This window comes from Crotalus tigris, unplaced genomic scaffold (genome assembly GCF_016545835.1).
Source record: "Crotalus tigris isolate CLP2741 ecotype Arizona unplaced genomic scaffold, ASM1654583v1 scf7180000017611.44802233496:7321179, whole genome shotgun sequence".
In the NCBI taxonomy this organism is placed as follows: Eukaryota; Metazoa; Chordata; class Lepidosauria; order Squamata; family Viperidae; genus Crotalus; species Crotalus tigris.
In genome coordinates this window covers 337426-363845 of record NW_024096511.1, presented here as the reverse complement: position 1 = coordinate 363845, position 26420 = coordinate 337426, and the positions used below count along the sequence as shown (strand labels likewise).

Here is a 26420-nt window from a genome sequence, read left to right as displayed (position 1 = left end):
CTCAGGATTTTTCAGAGATGGTCTTTAACATTCTATTATTAGCAGAAATTATTTCGCCTACCCCCCTTCACCAAATTCACAGCTGTACAATAAATTAGACAAGGCAAAATATTTTCAGAGTTCATCCATAGTGTAACATACCTAATTTACTCTGCTCCTCATTATTCTTATATGCTGATACCATACAATGATTCAACCAAATATTAACTATTCTGATCTTACTTGAAAAGAATTTGGGAAATCAATAATAAACCAAAGGACACTTTCCAAGTGACCTTGAAGCTGTCCATCAGTAATTCCTATGTAAAAAACAAAGTAAGCAAGCAAGGCATACTAATCTCCTGATGGCAGAATCCTCGTTATGGAAAGATATAGGATATATGTATCACACTAAATATTTTTTTTAACTTTGAACTGATAAATTAATTAGCATATATATTTTATGTGTCATCTTGTTTTGGTGACACCTTCCCTCAATACAATGATTTGACTACCTGTCACAAGACAAAAGCCATTACTTTCCTGTAAGTTCTGTGCCGACTGTAAATCAAGACTAGCTTTTAAGAAAAATAAGGCTACATATATAAAAAAATGGAATTTTGTACGCTGCATATTGCATGATAAAATGAACAACATGTTAGTAGCATTTCCACATCAAAGAACCAAGACTTGTTCTCAAAACTTGAAACAAGATAGAGGACTCAACTACACATGTTGGGTTTGATCTTTTTGTCTACACATCCTGCCCCTCCTAGTCATTAGTGTTCCCAAACTGTTACAACATCTAAAAGGGAATGCATTCATGTGCATTTGAACACAAGGAAGGTTCTGCACAATAGTAAAAGAAACTCACAGATTACATGAAAATCAGATCTTCTCACTTAGTGTAAAAAAATTGAAAAGAACAAAGGAAAAGATGTGCAGAATGTTTGTCTATGGAGATTCTCAGTGATCCAGGTCATGGTTGTCCCAAAGGTGTTTTTTCAAAAGGCAACTGGAGTTTCTTCTTCTTTTTTTAAAGACATGTCACTTCTTATCCAGGTAGCTTCTTCAGCTCTGACTGGATGGTCTTCAAAGAAAAACAAAAAAGTCCAGTTGCCTCTTGAAAAAGCACCTTTGGATGCAGAATGTTTCCACCCCACAGTTTCAAGACCTCTTTAAGCAGTGAACAACTTTCATGTGCATTGGTGCAGCTTTATATTCTTGGCCCTTCATAGACCATCTTTGTTATCAATTTCTTGCTAGTATATCTTATTGTCCTACCTCTTTCTTCTCTAAAGAAGGGTCGTGCTTTTTCTTGAGACTGAAAGAGAAAAGCAGCCTTGCTCCATGCAACTGCTTTTGCTTGTATTTGTCCTATTACAATTCCTTTTCCTCAAGCTCTTAAAACACTGACTTTCCTGCTTGTGACCCTCTAGTCCACAGGTTGGCAACCCGCGGCTCCAGAGCCGCATCTGGCTCTTTAAGCCTTCTCCTGCGGCTCCCAGCCTCCTCCGCCATTTGCAGAGAGAGGCACTTACGCTTCCCTTCCCTTCTCTCTCTCTGTCTCTGTGTGTGTGTGTGTGTGTAAAAAAAGAGAGTGGCCTCACGCTGTTCTTGGACAAGCTGACAAGCGTATTGGGTGGGACTCTTGCCTTTGCTGTGGCTCACCAGGAAGCAGCAGAAAGCAGCAGCGCTCTCTCACTATCTCTCACTCACTCACTCACTCACTCACTCACTGAGTGGGGGAAGAGGACTGGCAGACCAAGGGTGGGACAGAGCCAGCCCAATAAGAATGTGTGTCAGCTTGTTGGAGAAAAGCGCAAGGCCAGCTGGCCAGGTGAGCAGAAGATCGAAGAGAGGAAAAGAGAGGGGGAGAGAGGGGGGCAGAGGGAGGGAGGGAGGAAGGGAGAGAGAGAGAGAGAGAGAGAGAGAGAGAGAGAGAGAGAACTCATGCACAGCAGCCTCTATTTCTTTTTAATTAAACTCTTCAATCAAGCTGCCCCCCCTCTCATGCACAGCTCCCAGTGTTTTCTTTTCTCTGGGAAATGGGTCCAAGTGGCTCTGAGTGTTTAAGGTTGCCGAGCCCTGCTCTAGTCCCATACTTTGATGATGTAAATAAATTGCTACTTGGGTTTGACCTGGAGGATAGAGTACAAGTAGAGTCATTCTATAGGGGAGATGGGCAACCTCTAAACAAGAGAAATAAAAAATAAAATAAAGTAATTAAAACTAGAATACACAACTCTCATTTCAAAGCTTGTTTGATGTGGAAGTGCTGCCAGTGTACTGTGGGTGCCTCCTCAGATCCTCCTCTGTTCAGATCCTAGATAGCACATGTTTTTTTAAAGAAAAACCTCACTTCACAGCGCAGGTTTCATCTCAGTGCCAATCCATTGCCAAGATAGGCTTCCAAGATTAAGATTAACTGGTAGGACAGGAGTCTTAGCAACTGGAAAACATAAGGATAGCTTCAATGCAAACATATATGTTGAATGGAGGAAAAGTTAATTATTTGTAAGGTTCCAACTGATATGCCTCAAGACCCTTCTTCCATCCAACTATGAGCTCAGTGCCTACAACTCTGGCTGCCAGAGACTAAATTTTTTCAAAGAGATTAAATTTTCTCAAGTCATTTTCAATCAGATGTTATATAATGTAGATTTCCAAACTGAAATCTCTGTGGTAAGTCTTCGACAGTTCGTTTAGTGACCATTCGAAGTTAGAATGGCACTGAAAAAAGTGACTTATGACCATTTTTCACACTTACAACTGTTGCAGCGTCCGCATAGTTATGTGATGCTTAGCAATTGACTCATATTTAGGACGCTTGCCGTATCCTGGGATCATGTGATCACCTTCTGTGACCTTCTGACAAGCAAAGTCAATGGGGAAGCCAGATTCACTTAACAACCGTGTTACTAATTTAAAAACGGCAGTGATTCACTTAACAACTCTGACAAGAAAGGTCGTAAAATGGGGCAAAACTCACCTAACAAATGTCTCAGCAACAGAAGTTTTGGGCTCAGTTGTGGTTGTACGTTGAGGACTACCTATATTACAGTAGTGTTCCGTGTCTTGTTCTTCTCCTGCCTTCTGCACTTCCCCACTGATAATCCCTCACTGATGCCTGCCTCTCTATTCGCCCCCAATCACCAATCTTATACTTCCCTGCTCTTCTCCTCTTCTTTGAACTTGCCCGTAACTCAATATGTGTTGGAAACTGGCATTAAGACTCCCACAGCAGCAGCCCCAACTAGCTGCTCTCCTTGGAAATACCTTCACTTGACCTGGGTGTGGCAGCGATCAGATATGTCATCAGGACCAGTGCTCTCCAGCTAGTGTGGAGGGAAGGAAATAGGCAACAAAGAGAGAGGAGCAAGAAAGAAGGGAGAAAAATGCAGGACCCAAAGAATTTCCTTCACGTTTTCTACATCTCTAACAGCAACAGTGGCTAACCATTGCCCCATGTCAGCACAACAAATCTTCTGGTCTCATTTTAGAATAGAATAGAATAGAGTTGGAAGGGATCTTGGAGGCCTTCTAGTCCAGCTGCCTGCTCAAGCAGGAGAACCTGTACCATCTCAGACAAGTGACCGTCTAGCCTCTTTTTAAAAATTTCCAGTGATGGAGAGCCCATGATTTCTGGGGGCAAGCTATTCCACTAATTAATTGTCCTCACTGTCAGAAAGTTTCTCCTTAATTCCAGGTTGCTTCTCTCTTTGATCAGTTTCCAACCATTGTTTCTTGTCCTGCCATCTGGTGCTTTGGTGAATAACGTGACCCTTCTTCTTCGTGGCAGCCCCTCAAATATTGGAATACTGCTATCATGTCTCCTCTATTTCTTCTTTTCTTTAGACTAGTCCAGGGGTTCTCAACCTTGGCAACTTTAAGACTTGTGGACTTCCCAGAATTCCTCAGCCAGCTTTGCTGGCTAAGGAATTCTGGGAGTTGGAAGTCCACAAGTCTTAAAGTTGCCAAGGTTGAGAACCCCTGGACTAGACAAACCCAAGTCCTGCAGCTGTTCTTCATATGTTTTAATCTCAGGCCTTTGATCATCTTAGTTGCTCTTCTCTGAATTTTTTCCAAACTCTCAATATCTTTTTTGTGATATGGTGACCAAAATTGGCTGCAGTATTCCAGGTGTGGGCTTACTAGGGTTTTATAAAGCGGTACTAATACCTCATATGATCTTGATTCTATGTCTCTATTTATACAACCCAGGATTGTATTAGCTTTTTTGGCTGCTGCTGCACACTGCTGGCTCATGGTCAAGTGATCGTCCACTAGGACTCCAAGGTCCCTCTCACAGTTACTGTTTTTGAGCCAGGTCTCACCCAATCTGTACTTGTACCTTTGATTTTTCCTGCCTAAATGTAAAACTTTGCTTTTCTCCACATTGAAACTCATTTTGTTGGATAGGGCCCATTATTCAAGTTTGTCAAGATCTTTTTGGATCCTGAGTTTGTCTTCTGGGATGTTGGCTACCCTTACCAGTTTGGTGTCATCTGAAATTTGATGAGTTCCCATTCAATTCCCTCATCTAAGTCATTGATGAAGATATTGAAGAATATTGGACCTAAGACAGAACCTTGTCGTACCCCATTGCTTACTTCTCTCCATGTGAATGTAATGCTGTTGAGGACTACTCGTTGAGTACGGTTTTCCAGCCAGCTACAGATCCATCTGGTGGTAATGTTGTCTATTCCACCTTTTTCATTCATTCTTGAATTGTGATAAAAAAACAACAACACTGTAGGGGAATATTGATAGGGCTGTGTCAATGAAGAGTGAACTGTCATCTATCACTAAGCAATTTTAATTGTACTCAGTGAATTGCAATTGCTCCATCTGAAGTTAATTCAAATGTCCTTTCAGCCTCTTTCTCATCATAATTTAAACAAAATCTGAAGTAAACAATATTTCTGCACTGGACACTAATAAACAAAGGCTCAAGATACATATTCTTACTTACAGAAAACTGAAATGCTGTATTTATAGAAAAATAAATAAACAAATTTAATCAAGCTCTGTGGAGGTTGTGGAATCAACATATTGCCCAAATAATATATTGCAACATTGAAGAAACTAAAGCATCCCATCTCCTATTCATGACTTCCAGGGTTTGCTTCTGATCTTGTTATATGGTATCTTAAGCGATACATAAATAAGTTAAATCAAGTACTAGAAGCTACTGAAAGAAATCCAACAATAGTTAAGAGAACAAAACTCATGGAAGTAGAATAGAAACTATTACTGTTATCGAATATAACACATATACTGTATTGTTTCTTAAAAAAGTCAGTTTGCTATAGAAAACAGGAGACTCTGACCCCCTTAGGCATGAAAACTGGCTGGGTGACTTTGGGCCAGTCATTCTGTCTCAGCCAGTTTTCTCTGATCGCCTCAAAGAGCTTTTATTATTGGAAAAATAGGAGGCAGGAGTATTAGGTATGTTTGTTGCCTTAGTTTTTTATATATATATATATATATATATATATATATATATATATATATATATATATATATATATATATATATATATATATAGTAGGATAATATAATAATAAAATACTGTTTGCTTGTCAGCAAGCAACAGACCACAAAATAGACAAAGTAATAGAAAATGAAGAATCCAAAGCGTTCTGCACTTCAGAATTCAAACAGACACACATTTGCTTCCTGACACCCCAGATTTAATAATTGTTAAGAAAGACAAAAAAGTCTGGATAGTGGACCCTGCAGTATCTGGAGACGTGAGAAAAGAAGGGAAAGAACTGGAATAAATCATAAATATATAAAAGTAGCCAATAGTAGAACAAGTGTAGCAAAAGAAAGCAAAAATGGTACCAATAGTGATAGGCACCTTGGGGTTCCTATTCCTAATTCTAAAGCAGCTAGAGCAGAGGTCCCCAACCTTTTGGGCACCAGGGACCGGTTCCGCGGAAAAAAGTTTTTCTGTGGACCGGAGAGTGTGTGGGTTTGTGTGCTGCCTGCATCCCACGGATCGGGCTTTGCTTCTTTGTGCAAAGCGGTTGCTGGCATGCCTTGGCCCGGTACCGGTCCATGGACCAGGAGGTTGAGGACCCCTGATCTAGAGCACCACTTGAAGACCACAGTCATGGACAAAAGTCACTATCAGTCAATTGTAAAAGGCAATTTTATGTTACAGCTTACATCCTGCAATGATACCATTAACACCATCAAACAACATCTGCCTAATCCAGATCCTTGTGAAGGACTCAATAGGTAAATAAAGATGCCAAATCTAGTCTAAACATCTAGCTGACCGGGTGAGGAACCGTAATAAACATTATATAAAAGTTTGATCTTTAAAGCAGAGATAATTTGCTAACACTAAATTAGGTCTAATTTACTAAGTAAGAGTTAAATCACAAGGCTCCTCCTTTATCACCTGTACATGTCCACATGTTCTGAGCCAGCTAGAACCAATATAAATATCTTGGCTATATCCCAAGTGGAGGGATTTATTAGTAACTCTTTTGGTGTTTAGAATTTATTTAACATATTTTGCTAACTTTTCACTATTTTTACAGAATATATAAAAAAATCTGTTTGATTTTCCTGTGTTGAGTATCAACTTTTGGAAGAATTTTAAAATATACCCTCCCACAAAACTTTGTCCATCAGTTTTTTCCACACAGTTTTTGCTATGCAGAAGTGTTCACATGACCAATACTATAAGCAAAAGTCACCCCATTGTAATTGTAAACATATTCAAGTATTTCTCTAGATAACAATGAGAAGGCAGATAACAGCAGGCTGTGGTATTTTATCTACTGGAGCCCTTTTGTTGTTTTTTTTAAAAAAACAGAATCTGGTATTTATTACAAGCAAGATCAATGTGTAAAAGGAACATAATTGTTTTTTTTTGTTAAGATTTATTTCCCATCCTTAGCCATATCTCAAGATGACACATAGAGTACCTCATTCATAACAACCATTTTGTTGTGGGTTGGGCTAAGAAACAGTGACTGTCCCAAGATTACCCAGTTCTAGTATAATGCATTAACCATGACACCTTAGTGGTTCTTATGTAGTGCATATATTATAACTGTAAGAGAATCCCATTTTCCTCTTTTTACAGCCTGCCTATCTCTGAAACTCCCAATAACTTCTTGGCCTCTTTGTAACTTCTTTAAGCTGCTCAACAGAAATGCAATCTTTGCATACTCTTATTTTGCAATATAAATGTATTTGATTTCAATTATTTGATTTGTCCTGAAAGGCCCAAAATGGTTCATAAGAGTGCTCCATTATAAATTCCTATAATGCAAAATCTCATATGTTTTGAGTGTGACTCTAAAATTTAGGTCAGACCAATTAAAACTATTTGTGTTCTCTCTCCCTCTCTCTCTCTCTCTCTCCCTCCCTCTCTCTCTCTCTCTCAAATTTAAAATGTAAACACAAATTTAGCAATAGATAAGTAATCTCTCCATTGAAACAACATGGTGCTTAAAAATAATCAGTTAAAAATACTCTGGCAAAGCTGCAGGGGGAGAGATTGGTAGCATTAACATCCTAATCTGATTTGAATTTAAGAAATGTTACCAATGTACTAGTTTACAGCGCATACAAGGGTGAATCAGACATTTGAAAACTCATAATAAGTCGCAACAGTTATTTTCTTATTGCAAATATGTATTTCTCACCACTGCATATGACAGTCAATCCTGGCAGAACAGCCTAAAACAACTATCTTTTTATTATCTTATAAATTCTATCTCTGATGTATCAGCGTAGAATGCTTTGACTTGTACTCTATGCATATTAGTTTGATTTCTCTTTATTCCAGCAAGGAAAACACAATACAATTAAGCAGCTCTTTCCTTTTAACAATCAGTCAATGAGCAGAAATGGCAAATACAACTAAATGTAAACTTATGCCTCACAGGAGAACATCATACATTCATATTGTCCTTATCTTTGAAAATAAATGCTCATTTTCAATTCAGAAAAAGTTTGCAGAAATACAACACTGTGATACTTTTTTGTGCCTAAGCCCCACTCCCACTTCCACATCCTTAGGAAGAGCACAATTTTGGGGTATATGATACCCGCCCTAAAACCATCCCGATGCAGCTTTGCATTTATATAACTCGAATAAATCTTATTTCCTACCCACCCCTCCACACCCCAATATAATTTAGGAGGTGCCGTTTTGAGAACAGTTAGATAAAGGAATCATCTGATGAATTCTGTTTAGCAGCTGAGCCGGTGTACACGCTTCGCTCAATAAACCCATCCAAACATTCCGATGACCCAAACAATGTATTTGCAAACGGTTGATAGGGTCAGCAGTTTACAACCTGCAGAACAAGCTTGTTCCTTTGTACAGGAAAAGATTACGTGCATTCCAGCCAGAAATATGCCTTCTCTCAGATCACAAAGGACAAAGGGTGAGATGTTTTGGGGCTGTTCTCTGACTCAGTCGGATCTAAGACCAGAGATTACACTTCTCATAAACTTCTGAGGATTGCCTCGACTATGGACAAAAAGATTCCACTACCCCCTTCCCAAACAGCAGCCCAGCCCAACTGGCTCTATAAAAAAAGAAGCCAACATCACTGCCCCAATTCCTTACCTTTTAGACAAAACATTCTGAGACTGTTCCATGGAAGGAAATGGAAAAGTCTTACTTGGGGAGAAAGCCACACACCAGTGCTAGGTACAGCTGTTCCCCAGTTCCCCCCATTCGAGCACTCAGCCGAGAAGCTGGCTGCAGACCAAATCTGCTGCTTTAGGAAGCTGTTGCCCAACCCACTGATTCTTCAACAACACAACTGACACCTCCCTTTTCCCCCTCCCTGTTACTACTACAAAAAAAAAAAAAAAAAAAGACAAGAGAAAGGAAAAGGGAATTGTGTCTCTTCAGCCACGCCTATCACATACCACTTGAATACATTTTTTTTCTCCTTTGTCAGCTCGTTTTTCCTTTGAAAACAATTCACACTCATGAGCTGGTCAGTGTTAAGTAAAAAATAAAACCACCTTTCATTTACCTTAATTGTGTCTCTGAATGATGAATTCTGTCTCACGGTTAACTTTCGGGTAGTCAGTATAGCTCATGGTTAATCAAATGTTTGGCCAACCATATTTCTGACAGAGGAGAATATTCCTAGCTCAGGATTAAAATGAGAGGGTCTTTGGTACTCTCTGAACTTGGTTGTTTTCTTGCACACATTTCATTACCCAAACTAGGATACATCATCAGAGCACATCTTACAGCACTGATCAGGTTACCTAGTTTGGGTAATAGAATGTCTGCAAGAAAACCAATCTCAGAGAGTACCAAGGACCCCTCAATCATATTTCTGCCCTTATTGGTTAAACAAACATAGGTGTTACATTTGTTATACTTTAAACATTTACTGTATTTTTAAAATCAAAGGTCCCCAACCTTTTGGGCACCAGGGACCGGTTCTGTGGAGAGAGGTTTTTCTGCAGACCGGAGGGGGCGTTGTTTTGTGTGCTGCCTGCACCCCATGGATGGGGCTTTGCTTGTTTGTGGTGGACCGGTTGCTGGCATGCTGCAGCCTGGTACTGGTCCACGGACCGGGGGTTAGGGCCCCTGTTTTAAATCACATCTTTGAGCTTTATCCAAGAAATAGTACTTAAACACAATATTCTTTGTAGTTTCAGTGCCTTTCTAAGAAGAAGAGGTGTATATTGTTTGCTGCTTTGCTTCCCTGGGAAATTATTCAAATTATTGTAATTTGCACATGTACTACAACAGACACCTGTGCTGGAATAAATGTTTGAATGAGATCCACAAGGCCGATATTAAGTTCTATCCTTCTATAATACATTCATTAATTACATTAAAAGAAATAATAATACGTAACAGTGTGTCTAGAAATAATTGGGAAAATATGTGAAACCTAACAGAGTTAAACATTTTAAGTTACTATATGTATGATAATCACTTTTGCCTCTCTATATAGGAAGAGGATAAAAATGTAATAATAAATGTGATAAAGATAAAAACCAAAATAAATTAATCTAAAATTGGACTGGATTGAACAGTTCAAACAATATTTGGCTTAATAATGTTATATTTTTGTTGTTACAAAACAGCCTTGTGTGTTAAAAATAAGCAGAAAGGTAAAGTAAAAGTTAAACAATAAATAAAAATAATGTAATGCCAAATAATACAATAATACAATCACACCCTCAACATTATTTTTATACTCACTTTATACTTTCTCATGCTATGTAAATGCAGATAGAAGTAATGCTATTAACTTTTCTATCTAATTTTCCTATCAGAACAATAGATATATAAACAGGTAAATTTGCATGTAAACTCTTGCTTTGGAGACATTTTACCGTATAATGCAGAAAATGAGAGTATTCAGTCTACTTAAAAGTTCTCAATAAAGGAAGGCCAGGCATTGGAAATATAAGAAGTTAGGCTGGTCTAGCATTCAAGAAATTTTTGGAATAGTGGGTAATAAGTGCCTCGGAGTCTTGTTTTACCTAGCCATCTGCTACAGGGAGGAAAACAAACAAAACCAGCAACAACAATGCTGAAGCAAATTGGGAAGAATAGCATCCGTCACACTCTAAATTCCTAGTGTTCTTTTTAACTCTATGTTATCACCATCATTGTGGTAGGGGCTGACCCTAGAATAATCTGGGCAGCTCATAACAAATAAAAATATCACAATAAAAGATAGAAGATGAAAGATGGCAAGTGTGACAGATTGGATTGAATGAAGTAAGAGGTCCCACTCTCCCTCACCAAAACCCTGGGTGAAGAGCCAGAGGAGTGGGCACAAAGGATCTTGGGGGAATCTCATTCCAGATGGCAGGTGGTGCCACAGAGAAGGCATATTTCTGGGGTCCCAATAAATGACATTGTTTAATTGAAGGAACCAGAAATGCACCAATTTTGCAAGTTCAAATCAGCTGGGCAGATGCTATGGATATGGATGGCCCCTCAAGTAACCATGCTTTATGTTCTATATAGGCTTCATAGTCATAACCAGCACCTTGAATCGCCGCAAGAAGCAAGCTAGGAATTGGCACAGCTCACAAAGCTGAGGTGTCACATGGGCTTACTGAGGCACTGTTGCATTCTGGACGAATTGAAGCTTATGGTTTGTCCTCAAGTACAGTGTGCAGCAGTAGTCACACCCCAAAGTGACTGGGACATGAGTGACTGTCTTCCCCTGACCTAAGGAAGAGTATAACTGGCGCACCAGATAGAGTTGTGCAAAGGCTTTCCTGGCTACAGCTGCAACCTACTGTACAAGCAGCATAATATTTAGGACAGTGGTTCTCAACCTGTGGGTCGGGACCCCATTTGGGATCGAACGACCATTTCACGGGGGTCGCCAAACAAGGCTGTCTGCCATTTTTTTCCCCTTTTCTTTGGCCACGCCCCTGGCACCCGGTGATGTATAAGTGGTTGGGGGTCACCACAACATGGGGAACTGTATTATGGGGTCGTGGCATTAGAAAGGTTGAGAATCACTGATTTAGGAGGTCCTAACCCTCCCTTCCCAGAGGTCCTCTAGGGTTTATGCTGGTGTAGCTGCTTGGTAGTTACTACTGCCACCACCTCTCTTCTTGAGAAAGGTCTTTACCTGGTATCCTAGCTCTTTTTTATTATTATTTTTATTCCACCTTTATTTTCATATACAAGATAAGGTAGCAAACACACCTTCCTCCTTCAATTTGCCCCACAACCACAACTCTGTGAGATAAGTGGGCTGACAGAGAGTGTCTAGCCCAAAGTTACCAAGCCAGTTTTTCATGCCTAAGGAGGGAGTAGAACTAAAACTCTCCTGATTTCCAAGCCAGCACCTTATATACTAAATTGGCTTTGATGTGAACCAAAGAGAAGCAATGGTGATCTTAACTCCATTGTGTAAGGTAGGTAGGATTCCCACAGGCTATATTTACTTGTGAGTAAAAAGGGGAAAATTGGTAAAGCTGAAATAAATTCTATAGGGTCACTTTCTGGTGACTGCATGTTTTTGAGGCATGTAGCTAGGGAATTCAGCCTTCTCTCCATTGGGAATTAAATCCACAGCACAAAACATAATTCCAAAATCAATTTTATATATATTAAAAACCTGTTTTCCTGTTTAATTTTGCAAGTAGTAACACACAAAAAGGATGGGTAGAATAACAGATAATACAGATAAACCAAACAGCATCCTCAAGCATCCTAATCATAACCTAACCATAAAATTAGCAAACAGAATATAAACCTGGGACAGATCCAAGGTGGGTGGGATATACTGTTCAAAAAGACAAAGATATATACAGACCGAGAATAACTGCACAAATACAATAAGCGTCAAAGAGAATTGTTATCGGAGACAAAGGTTGTAACCAGCACTCACATTAAAGTGAATCAAAAGTGAAACTTCTTCATTACAAATATTTCTTATTCCTCACAAACAAAGAGTTTCTCATGCAAGCAATCACTGCTTGCTTCTCTAGGATGCAATATTACAATATTTGCAATATCCTTTTTTTAAATTATTGCCTGCAACAAATTTTTCTACCTTAGTTACTCTGATCTTTAGTTAATCCCTGAGGATAGCAGCTAAATTTCCTTCTGTTCCCCCAAAACTCTTCTCTCTTGAGGATTGGATTTGCAACAACCAAAACTTTTCTATCAAAAGAGAATTACTTTTCATCTACAAGTTCCCAGCTGTGATTCAGTTCAGTTCAAGGATGTCTGAATCATGGTTTGTGCGTCTAGCTTGGGGCAATGAATGTGGAGAGAGGGCTTGTATGCTGCCCTAAGATTATTTTTTGGGATGGAGGCAAGCAAAATATGTGTCAGAGTAATCAGGAAATCTGAAACAAAGAAACTGGTAACCTTAATGAATTTAAAAGGAGTCTCAGGAGGAAAAAAAAAAACCCATAAAATGTTTCTTTCCAGACTGATCTTCTGTTGAAACTTCTCTTTATAAAGTATTGTTTCATAAATCGGATATTTAAGCCAAAAAACGTGTTATTAAAAATAAATTGCGGTTAAATTTGATAGAACCTACAAATATGTAAAAACACTTTCCTTTGCTTTTCATTGCATTTATTTACATTTCTGTTTTTAAGGAATAAGAGAAAATTAAGTTATCAAAAGTGTAAATCTACAAAATAAATTAAAGCTTTTTAAAATTTATTTATCAAATTTATATTACTCATCTCACACAAAGTGAGTCTGGGCAGTGTACCATAAAATAAAAAAATAAAATAAAATTTCATGTAATATATAGTCCTCAAATGGAGGACATAGAAGCAGTCCTCACTTAACAATCACAATTGAGCCCAAAATTTCTATAGTAAATCATTGCAGTTGTTAAATGATCCATCAAATTATCTGACTCAATTTTACAACCATTTTTATAATGGTGTAGAGTAGGGGCCCTCAACCTTGGCAACTTTAAGACTTATGGACTTCAACTCCCAGAATTCCTCAGTCTGCAAAGCTGGCTGAGGAATTCTGGGAGTTGAAGTCCACAAGTCTTAAAGTTGCCAAGGTTGAGGACCCCCTCATTAAGCAAATCCATTCTCTCAAACAGCATTTGTTTTTTGCTGAAAAGTGGGGGAAAAAATCATTGCAAATCGCAGTCCCAGGACTGTGGGATTCTGCAAACAGTCATAAATGCAAGCCAATTGCCAAGCACCTGAAGTGCAGTCATATGATTGTGGGGGTCATGTGCAGGTCAGTTGCAACTTCAAGAACGGGTTGTAAGCAATTTTTTGGGGCAGTCCATTGTAACTTTCAACAACAGTTAAATGACTAATCATTAAACAAGGACTACCTGTATCAGATATTAAATTGATAAGAACAGATGCTACACTTGATCTTTCCATGCTAAGGTATGTAGCAGCATTGCTGCTATAGTCATAAAAACGAAGTCTTGTGTTTTTCTCCACTTGTCCATCTGTCATCTCTAAAGGATTTCAATATAACATCCATTTTCAATTTTTTTTTTTTTTTGGAACAAAAGTATCTTCCAAAATTTCTCAGCCTTACATGTCCACCAAAGATGATAAAAATTACCTTTGGATTGATTACAGATAGTCCTTGACTTATGACTAGAACTGAGCCCAAACAAAAGCAAGGCAGTCGTTAAGTAAGTTTTACCTCATTTTACAACCTTTTTGCTACAGTTCTTAAGTGATTCACAGCTGTTGTTAAGCAAATCAAGCAGTAGTCAAGTGACTCTGGCTTTCCTCATTGATTTTGCTTGTCAGAAGCTGGCTGAGAAGTTATACATGTGATCACATGACCCCAGGATAGTACAACCATAACAAATACATGCCAGTTGCCAAGTGTTCGAATTTTGATCATGTGACCATGGGGATGCTGCAACAGTTGTAAGTCTGAAAACCACTGTAAGTTAAAATACCACTGATACATCATTTTATATAAATTTCAAACCTTGTGTCCACCTATATTCTTAAATAATTAATATTTTATTGAAGCTATATATAATTTTACCAGTAAAATGACATTTCATAATGAAAAATAGATGCTATAGATTTTAAAACTTTTTTCCACGTGTAGAATTACTGGATTGTTTTGAACACAGGGCAACTAATCTAATTTTTATAACTACAAGATAAATAAGGGAAAGAGTCAGTTCAAAAGATGGCATAACTACATATAAATGGATACATCGGTACAATTTAATTTAATATTAACTCAGACTGAATGTTCCAAAGTGACCTCTGGGTCTGGCACTCCTTATCACTTTTTAAACAAAAAGAATCAGTTAAACCGCAGTAAGACTCTGCATGAAGCCAATCCCAGTCATGAATCAAGTTAGGCTCAAGAGCAAGTCAAATAAAAGTTAGAGGGCGTACAAAGGGCAATGCCTCATAAATTTGTGACAGGTCAAGAGAGAAATCTTTAAGCTCTCTTTTTAAATGAATTTAAATTTAGAAGGAAACAAGAATTAATAGAAAATAATCTGTAATAGTTTCCCATCCCTCACTGTGTTCTGTTCTGCAGTGAGAGGTTATGTTTTTGCCCTGTGTTTTTGTTATTTACCAATTAAGTTATTATTATACAAGTAAAATAAAAAAATCTGCTGCTGCTGCCAAGTTTAAGAAAGGTTTAATAGGTGGTTACAATGTATGATCAACCGTATTCCTGAAATGTATTATATTTAAGCTCCAGAACAAAGAAAAATAGAGTAAAACTAATTAATATCCAGTAATGTAGTTTTCAAAAAACAGTTAGTTGGATTAAAAAAGCCTATATGACGAAATAGATTACTGCCTGATAATAAAACAAAACTACCATTTTGGGCAAACAAAAACAATAAAGAACAGCAGCAGTAAAAAAACAAACAAACCAGAAATATACACACTAATGATGGCAAGGGGTTAAACAGTACAGACCACTTTCTGAAGACTAAACTTAACCTTAATAAATAAGGAGATCTGAATGCTTATTATTTTTTACTTGTTCATAAATTATCTTGATTTAATGATGACCCTGCCAAGTTTGTGAATATTATCAACTCTTCAGAGCCGCAAGAATTGCTTGTGAAAAATACCAAAAGGAGCTCTCTAAATTAAGAGAACAGTTCAAGAAATGAGGTTCAATTTAAATAGGTGTAAACTGATACACATTAGGCCTCAAACTCATGGGGTCTGAGCTGACTGCCACTAGTCATAAAAAAAATGTTAAGGTCATAGTGGACAGCTGAATAAAGATTTTGACTCAGTATTCAGCAGGAATGGAAAAAAGGCAAATTCCATTGTAGGCTTCATTAGAAAAGGACTTGAAAATAAAATTGCCTGACATTGTAATGCCATTATATGTTTGTATGGTACCTCTGCTCTAGGAGCATGTGTATAATTCCAATAGCTACATTTGAAAAAGGATATAATAGAGATGGAAAAAGTAAAATAGAGGAGAACCAAAATGGGCTTTAAAGATTAGAACATTTAGGAAGAAAAGTATGCTAGAAATAGAGACATAACAGAACTTACGAAATCATGCATTACATGGAGAAAGTGGACAAGGAGAAGTGTTTTGTCAGTCTTGCAAAAGGATAGGACCAGATGCCACCTCCTAAATGTATAATTGGAAGGAGATTTAGATAGAACAGAGTAAAGCAAGCAGTTCTTCAGACAGTGCATAATTACCCTGTGGAATTCACTACCCCAAGATGAAATGATGGCTACTAACTTTTAATGAAGACATTCTAATGCAGTTAATTATCACACTCCTGGAAAAAAAAAGTATTGTATGTTAATTTTATAAATAAGAAGACTAAAGTGCAAGTGAATGAAGATTATGAGCCTAATTATAACAATTTTATTTAAAAGTTTATAATTTCCCAATGAACTTGGTTTCTTTCACACCAGTTACACACACGATACAGGGTAAAATTCAACTTATTTTTGTTGTTGTTACATATTCAGTGAAGCAATTCTGTAGCATGTAATTTATTACTGTACAGAATTCCAGAGCTATTTAAAAGAACCAAATATGTATGTATGTATGTATGTATGTATGTATGTATGTATGTATGTATGTATTTTATTTTATTTATTGGCTGCTCATCTTATCTCAGTGTAACTCTGGGTGGCTTACAATCATAAAAAATAAAGATTGTACAAAAATAAAAGCATAAATAAAATACTACACAGAACCAAATACTATGGCCCAGTTAAAAGATGGGAAAGGTGGGAGCAAGGTGGGGGGAAGTAGGATCTATTGTTAATCGATCAACCACCACCACTGTGATACTCCCCCGCTGGAGCCGCACTCCAACTGGCAGAACTCTAACAGAAGATCAGGAGGGTTGCAGCCAACCTCACTCTGGTGGCAAGATGTTCCAGAGGTCAGGTGCAACAGCAAAGAAGGCCCTTCTCCTGGACCCTGCCATCCAGAATACTTGGGTCGATGTGGCCCGCAGCAGGCCTCCTCTGCCGGCATGGGTGAGACAGGCCAATCCCAGTGGGATGAGAGAGTCCCTCAAATAGCCTTGACCTATTCCATGAAGAGCTTTAAAGGTGATTACCAACACCTTGAATTGCACCCAGAAGCAGACCACCTTTCAATGCAGCTCATGGAGCAGTGGTGCTACATGGGCCATTCTTGGAGCCCCAAGAAGTGCCTGTGCCACTGCACTCTGCACCAGCTGTAAGCATACTACATTACAATACCAAATAAGATGCTTAATATACAGATCTGTGTAAACATGGGCATATAAGAAGCCAATGGCAAGCTTTTAAAAATATATATCAGTGGTGGTGAACCTATAGCACAGGTGCCAGAGGCGGAACTCAGAGCCCTCTCTGTGGACACGCACACTGTCACCCCAATCCTAGGCCTTCAGCTGGATTTTATAAAACCTTTTCGCTTTAGGCCTCCACCATGTGCAAAAAAAAAATTTCAACTTCTCGCGAGAAAAAAAAAGATCTTGCAAAGTTGGAATTGATTGATTGAACTTTTTAGTCCCATCCAGTCTGCTGTTACCACCGCAGCCACGCCCACCCAATGGACCATGCCTACCCAATGGGCCACACCCAGCCAATGGGCCACACCCAGCCAATGGGCCACACCCACCCGGCACTCGACGATGCATAAGTGGGTTTTGGGTTGCAGTTTGGGCACTCAGTCTCTAAAAGGTTCACCATCACTGATATATATAAATCTGTATGGAGAGTTGCAGAGTTATGACTGCAATTGAACCTGAGACTGCTGACATAAGTCAGTGCACTCGTAAAGCAAAATATTGTGGCCTTGTTGAGATTATTAAACAAGAATTGCAGATAGTTAAGCAGAAACCCACCCAAGCCAACCCATTCCAGGCTTGGTTCCTCATAGCCCTGAGTCTCAATAAGGCAAGGGACTGCCTACAACTCCCTTACCACCTATCTCTCCCCCCCTTCCACGGCAGCAAGCAACCCCCGGAAAACAGACATCGGCTATTCCAAGGTTTATATCTGAATTATATTTAGGTAACCTGCTTCTTGCCTTTTGTGGTAAGTCTGAAATAGGAAATTTATAGCCGATTGTTATATTTAAACTTAAGCTTAACTTCACCTACATCTATAGAACATTCTAGTGGTTGTCAGCCTCCCAACCTACTTTGTGAATTCACAAATTACACTACGCAGATTTAAGCAGGGCAGTTTCCTATTGTAGGATACAAATCAGTCATGATAGAAGTCAGTTTTCCTGGAAGTGCTTTTATATTCAATATTGCAGAGTTTCAGGGTACATGTTTTTTTGCTGTGGTGGCAACAGATGAAAATAAACCAAGTCATACCATGGTTGACTGCTCATATTTGTAAAATCAACAAAGATACCTGGGTATATTAGCGACAGATAAATGAAGCCATTTAAATGTAGCTGTTCCCCCAGTAAACTATGGCAGATATAATTTTTTAAAAAACTATCATTTTTGCAATAAGAAAGCTTCTTAAGTAAATCTTTCATGTTTTTAAACGAAAAAAAGTAGAAAAATTTAAGAATAAAAATCAAGTAGCAATTCAAGCAACTGCTAAATGAATGCCTTAAAACAGTGCATTAATCTCTTTGCTTCAAAGACAGGTTTTGTTTTTATTTTTTAAAAAAACTTTACTGGTCCCCATCAAATCAAAGGGAGAAGATTCATTCTGTCAAGGCAAGCAAACAAGGAAAAATAAAGAACAGCTATCATTTGAGATTTATACCAATGACAATCAACTATCTGCTTTGCCCTGGGGATGTCAGCAGGTGCAGCTAATCAGACAAAGTTTATTACTGGGGGACATGATTTAAGTTGGTAATCATTAGATCAGGCCTGCCAATTTGAAAGTATGATTCTTTAACCCATGGCGAAGAGATGCGCATTGCGATGTGTTTAATAATGAACTGTTATCTTCACATTAGAAAAACCAACCACACAGTTTTCATAAAGTTAGTAATGATAAAATGTAGCAATCGATAGCAAAGAAATACATAAATTATTTATTACGTCCGTTTAAAAAACTATAAACAATATTCATCGTGTTTAAATGGGCTAGTTGTTTCACTTACAATATAATTCAAAGGCTATGCAGTTCACGATTGCGGTTGCTGAGTTACAAAAATGTTGTGGATGATTATTTCGCTCAAAATCTTGGCCTTTGGAATTGTGCTTTAATAATCAGATGGGATGCCTGACTATAAATTTTTGCACTGTACTTCATGCTTGTGAAGCCCTTTACAATCCTTTCAGTATTCAACTTTAGAAGCTCATTTTTACTACATCCTTCTTCAACATTCCTACTCTGTGAAATTGCTGTTACCTTATATGGGGTTCAAATGTCCTAAAGGACCGCTTTTCTTAAGGTTTGATGGGGGAGAATGAAATACATGCCAAATGAAATCTAGTTGAGACTAGACTGATAATAATAAGTGTGTAAAAGCCGTATCCATGGCTGCACCCAAACTAAAGTTACCTCTGGCAATTAATTTTTGTTTCTACTCCTCTGTTGCTACTAAAATATTTCACTTAGAAAGGTACCGATTTCTCTGATTGGGCTTTAATATCTGAGCCTGCTACTATCTCCTGCAGTGGTGTTCTACTACTTATTAGTATTTAAGTGATGCAAGCAATGTTTTATTTTAATTATGAATAGATAGGGTGTACATTTAATTATATAAAATTACACTATCACTGTACAAAGCATTTATCTAGAATGTCAACAAACAACTATATATTTACCTAAATGGCCAAAGCTAATTTGTACTTTGTTGGATATACTGAAATCTGCCATAAACATATTTTAATCCAGCACAATAATATTATAAAATTCATATCTCGGTGACAAGGTTTTCAATATTCTTATCTTTCTGAAAACAAATGTGCAGAAATAATCTTATTAATCAAACAAACCAGTATATTGAATAGTGTTACTAGCCAGGTGCAGAATTAAATTCCCAGGTCCACAAATTGACATAATAAATAACACCTGTTTCTTATACACAAATCATACCCATAGCCTTCTTGTCACAAAGTAATGTACTTGTTCCCCAAAAAATTAATTCAGCTGACACACACATGTGCACACACATGCATACACACATACTACATACATTGTCCTGAAGGCAGGACAAGAAGCAACGGGTGGAAACTAAGCAAGGAGAGAAGCAACCTAGAACTAAGGAGAAACTTCCTGACAGTTAGAACAATTAACCAGTGGAACAACCTGCCTCCAGAAGCGGTGAATGCTCCAACACTGGAGGTTTTTAAGAAGACACTGGACAGCCATTTGTCCGAAATGGTATAGGGTTTCCTGCCTGAGCAGGGGGTTGGACTAGGTGACCTCCAAGGTCCCTTCCAACTTTACTATTATTATTATATGTGAATATGCAGATGTCTATGTGCATGCAGTAGAATGTATGTGTTGGAAAACATTTCAGGGAAGAGGTAAACTTTCAGGAATCTAGTAATTTTTTTTACAAAGGTGCCTTTGAAGTTCTGCCAATGATAACATGTTTAAATAATAATAAAAAAACAGCCATCATGTTTTTCAAACCAAAGATATAACCGGGTAACATATTGGAACATATTAAATTTCATCTGGGCTAGAAAAATGATTCCCTCAAGCCCTTTTGAATTGGGATTAATAAAAGGCCAATCTCCTGGAGAAAAATGAAGCCAAATTTCATAATTCATTGCTCTGTAAGACCAATTTCAGCTACACAGAGTGCTTGCTTAAAAACGACTTGAACATTACAACATCTTAGTTCTTCCTTAATTTGGATTTTAGTCTGAGATTTTAAAAAGGCAACCCTTTCGTTCAAAGTTATCCCTAGCAGACATTACTTGCCTCTTTCTCCACAGCAATTAGGAGAAAGATTTTGATCCACCCCTTCCTTTTTCTTTCTCTTTATTGTCAGTCTTCTCTAAAAACTGGAGTTCTGAAAATTCAAAGACATTCTGCTTTATGAAGAAGAGAAAAGGAAGGAAGAACAGGAAAAGAGAAAAAAAGAAATAAGCTAAAACAATGGGAAATTCACCTACTTAGACTCTACCACTACACAAGGAGAAACAATGCAGGCAGAAGCTCCTGGATAAATAGGTTTGGTAACTCACAGGGGAGCCTAGTAATTAGAAGCAATTTAGAACACAGTGAGGAAAAATAATTAGAAACTTCTGAATCCAAAGTCTGTCCACTATTTGTCACAACTGCTGACTCCAGTCTATAGCCTCAACCATTTCTATGATAAACTATTTTTTCCAAATAGGAAAGCACTGAGTTTTATAAAATATTAAGCTAAGAACTTAGAAAAAAAGTAGAATACCTAGAGTACTGACTAGATCAGAAATTATGTCTGTCTGATTATTACTTTAAAAAGACATAATTCAGAATTGGCCAATTATGATAATTCTTAAGGCTATATAAATGAAACAAAAGAAGCACCCACTAACTCAAATTGAAAGTAGTTTTCCAAGAACACTGAATTCTGCTAAAGGTTTAATTACTCATTCCTTCTAACACTTAAATAAATTACAGATAGAAAAGCAGAATTATTGATTTCCAGTGAGGATTCGTGGCAAACTAGATGTTCCTGAAGGGGCTGGAATAGCACTGTAGTAGAGATCAGCAGCCACACTGTGAAGTCTGGCCAGCAATATCTCTCTGGAAAAAGGAGAAACTGGGAGATTGCCCATTTGTACTCCAGACTGTGACTCCTCTAGATTGACTTGTGAGTAGAACGGCTGGGAGTTGAGTGATTCCAACCAAGCTCACAGTTATAACATAGTCCATATGGACTATTGTTATTTTTAGCTGCTTTTTAGCTATTAGGAACCTCCACAAAGGCAGGTTTTAGAACACTGGGTGAGTCTCCTTTAGTTCTTAGCAAAATGGATTTTAAATACAGGTTTAAGAATTTAAAAAAATGTTTTGAATAAACAGCAAAATTGTGATTAGAATTTGAAAGTTACAAATGGATTAAGGGTCCAAATGGATTTGAAATAAGATTTTGAAATTAATGACAGTCTAAGAATCCTTCACATGGAGAAATGCTGTTTTCAATGGTTAAAAAAATGTTAGGATGGAACTTTGAAAGTTAGATACTAGAAGGAACTAGGGATTACAATTAAAGGAGACGATCATTTAAATTTGATTTACTAATACAGAATGGAACAAAATTCTTTAACAATGGATGTACTGATGGATACTTGTGAACAATCGATCCAGAAGTTAATTTTAAAAGTGTCTGCCTGTATAGATAGACTGTATATAAAAAGTTATAGAAGAGGAACAAATTTTACCTGACTAGACTATGACTGTTCTGAAAGAGATTTTAAAATGAGAGGATATAAGACAATGAAAAAATATGTTACACTGGACATACAAAAGAAATCAGCTGATAATAATTAAAATGGATATACAAATAACAAACAAGAAAGAAAATGACCTGGATAATTTTTCAATATTGGATTTACAAAAGAGGCTTGTTAACTAACGTGTTAAAGAATTTTGTTGGACAAAGAAAAATTGAAAAGAAATCAAGTTCTAGAATATTAGTTGAAGGCATTAAAGATCGAGATTATTAGAAGTAAAAGGAAGGAATATGAAGTTGGTTTATTTGATCAAGGTTAAAAATTCTTATCTCTGGTAACCCTTAATGGACTTTTTGCTTTTGATGAGACTATAAAGATTATAGATAATAGATGAAACAGGAGATGAAAAGATCATTTCTTATATTTTAATGGAAGATGATAAATTACTAAAATGTTTATACTTTATGAGAAGGGAAATAATTTCTTTATATTTTTTTCTTTCTCTACTATATTTTTTTTTCTTTTCTATGTTTGTTTCTATTTTTCTGGCTTTCTAATTTTTTTATATTTTTATCTTTTACTTTGTATTCATTCTTATTTTTTTAACTGTAATGCTTAATAAAAATATTACAAAAGAAACAGGAAAAACAGTATTAATGTACCTATTTCAAAAAAGTATAAAATAGTACTAATATTGAGTCTATAGTTTGTTTATCTTTTCTGGGCAAATTCCAAATTTAACTCAAAATAACAGTTTAAATCAAATTGAATTACATTGTTACAAACCACTATACATCTAGCTTATAGTTTTAGCATATCCAAGTAAACATTAGTTGTCAATGCAACATCCTTATCTAAACTATCCATGTGATTATGGTATCAAATAGCAAACCAAAAGTAGTTATTACTTTGGAATTTTAAGCAATTACTGGTGTTTTAGTCTTTGTTTGTGCATGTGTCTGTGTAAGGAGGAGAGAAAGAGAGAGAGAGAGAGAAAGAGAAAGTGAAGGAAGGAACGAAGGAAGGAAGGAAGGAGGAGAGAGCGAGGGAGAGGGAGAAGCAAAACACTTCTTATACTTTGCAGATTTTACAGCAGGATTTCCATCTGCTTAAACCACATGGCTGCCAAACACCCATCAGTCCTCTGTGCCAATTTTGAATTAGAAAAGTGGCATAGATCAATCACTGCATAACTTCTAGGACAAGCTGTTCCAATTTCTGCAGCTTCTAAGAAATGAGGTCTATTCTTGGAGCATCTTAATACAGCAGCATGCTTTCCCCTGGAAAAAAATGCTGTCCCAATCTAATGTCAGAAACATGACCAAGGCCTAATTATGCTGTTTTAATAAAAAAAAAATTACTATCCTCTGTTTTCTTGTACATGGTAATATTATTTCTGAAATAACAAATTTCTTTTAAATCTGAACTAACAAATTGTGATTTAAACTTATTTATATTGTAAAATGTAATTTTTATTCAATTTACATGCCAGGGTTATTATTAAATTTAAATCACAGATCAGACATAAAATAAACTGTGATAGATAAGATTATACCAGTAGTACCTTTTAGCCTTTTGGTACTCTCCATGGAGTTTTCTTGGCAAGGATACTGGAGTGGAAAAGGAGAAGGGGGACAGCAGAAGAGGAGATGGTTAAATAGTGTCACTGCTGCAGTAAACTTGGGTTTGGGCAGATTCTAGGAGACAGTGGAGGACGGGGGGGGGGGGCTGGTGTGCTGTAGTCCAAGAGGTCACAAAGCATCAGATATGATTTATCAATTGAATGACAACAAAACAAAACCAGTGGTACCATAAGAAAGGAAAGATAAGGACAAGACGTATCATGATTAAACCAGAAAATCTGGAGTTGCTGATAGTTTGTTCTTTCTTTGATATGATTTGATACATGAAGTGCCCAAATCATGAATATCAACTCTGGGTGACTAACATAGGATTAAAAAAAACAACAACACAAAGATACACCATAGAACCATGCAACCAAAGCCAAACCACAACATATCCAACCTGAACCTGGTAGAAGTCAAAGTCACCCAACACTCTGGCCCAGAGGTAGGCAACCTTGGCTCTTTTATGATTCGTGGACTTCAACTCCCAGAATTCCTGAGCTAGCCATGCTGGCTGAGGAATTCTGGGAGTTGAAGTCCACGAGTCATAAAAGAGCCAAGGTTGCTTACCCCTGCGTCTGGCCTAATGCCAGGTTGTCAAGGACTTATGGAAGGCCAATGGAAGGCATTGGAATCTCTAGAGATATACTGTTCCAAAGGGCAGATGCTACATAAATAAGGCACACTTCCTGGGTCCTGCTAGATAATAGTGTTTCATAGAAGGGACTCAAAGCACACAGGTAGTCCTCGACTTACGTCAGTTCATTTAGTGACCATTCAAAATTACAACGTCAATGAAAAAAGTGACTCATGACCATTTTTCACACTTACTACCTTTGCAGCATCCTCTCCATGGTCACATGATCAAAATTCAGCCACTTGGCAACTGACTCATACTTATAACAGTCTCAGTGTCCCGGGGTCATGTGATCCTCTTTTGCAACCTTCTGACAAGCAAGATTCACTTAACAACCATGTTACTAACTTAACAAATGCAATGATTCACTTAACAACTGTGGCAACAAAAATCATAAATGGGGCAAAACTAAAAAAACCCACAATTTTTACACTTAGCAACATAAATTTTGGCTCAAGTCTGGTTGTAATTCGAGGACTACTATATTTCCCTACTAGATCTTGTAGAATGTGCAAAGACAAACAGAGACAGGAAATCCCACAAATAACCTACTCTTGTGCCATGAAAAGCTTTATAGGCAGTAATCAACTTGAATTATCTCTAAAAGCCTATGGGTAGCTATTGCATCTCTCAAAAATCTCCAGGATTTAGGGACTGAGAGAATTCTTATAGCAATGATTTGATTGATGCCTGTTACTATCTCTTCATTCCAGGCAGTGAACAAGGTCCCATTGATTTGTGCACAGAGCCTAATCTGTATTTATATCTTTGATTCTTCCTTGCTAAATGTAAAACTTTGTTTTTCTCCACATTGAAACTCATTTTGCTGGATAGGGCCCATTTGTTCCAGTTTGTCAATATCTTTTTGAATACTGAACTTGTCTTCTGAAGTGTTGGCTACTCCTGCCAGTGGATAAGTCCCTGCAGTTTTGTTGCAAGATTTTGAAAGTGGTTTGTCATTGCTCCTTCCTAGGGCTGAAAGAGATTTCCATTCAGAAATCATACTGAAACAAGTAGCACCCAAGAAATACTGCTAAAATCAAACCAGACCTTTGGAATCCATCAAGCTGCCTTGATCTGATGATGTAAGCACTTGATTAGCGCAAGTACAGTATAGTTGTGAGAAAAAAATCTAATCAGATCACTGCCAGACTATAACAGATGCATGAAAAGACCAGGCTTCCTTTTGTGTGCTATTTTGACTATTTATTTATTTTCTCAAATAAATAGCTACCAATCTTATTAACCTTCATTCTAGTCAGCAAACATAGTGTTAAAAGCCAAAACAAAAACAATTACTAATAAAACAAACCCAACTTAAACCATAAGAAGAAACAATCACACTGATAGGTTCACCGAACCTCCAAACCTCATCCCCAAGGAGACACCCAGGTCATTGAGGACTTACAAAATGTAAGGGCCATGCAAACCTCATATTCCACTAAGAACATCCTATGACAGAAAAGGTCTCTTTGCTTCCTGGATCCCATCACACAAGGAACGGTTGCTGGATTTGGGTATGTCTAGTTTAACGAAGAAAAGGATGAGGGGGGACATGATAGCTGTGTTCCAATATCTCAGGGGCTGCCACAAAGAAGAGGGAGTCAAGTTATTTTCCAAAGCGCCTGAAGGCAGGACAAGAAGCAACGGATGGAAACTAATCAAAGACAGAAGCAACCTAGAACTAAGGAGAAATTTCCTGACAAAATTAACCAGTGGAACAACCTGCCTCCAGAAGCGGTGAATGCGCCAACACTGGAAGTTTTTAAGAAGAAACTGGACAGCCATTTGTCCGAAATGGTATAGGGTTTCCTGCCTGAGCAGGGGGTTGGACTTGGATGACCTCCAAGGTCCCTTCCAACTTTATCATTATTATTATTATATTATTATTATCAAATGGCA

The 26420-nt window shown here is 37.5% G+C and overlaps 1 protein-coding gene across 5 annotated transcripts in view; it reads right to left on the bottom strand.

Moving 5' to 3' along the window:
• Positions 1–26420, bottom strand: part of NHSL1 (NHS like 1) — a 163030-nt gene that overhangs the window by 72199 nt on the left and 64411 nt on the right. Inside the window, exon 1 of one of the 5 annotated variants that reach the window (XM_039322984.1) lies at positions 8585–9226. The exons of the other annotated variants lie outside the window; for them this stretch is intronic. Coding sequence (XP_039178918.1) covers positions 8585–8600 — 16 coding nt within the window. The 5' untranslated portion in view covers positions 8601–9226. Of the gene's footprint in view, positions 1–8584; positions 9227–26420 lie in introns of those variants that run through there. 5 annotated transcript variants of the gene reach the window in all.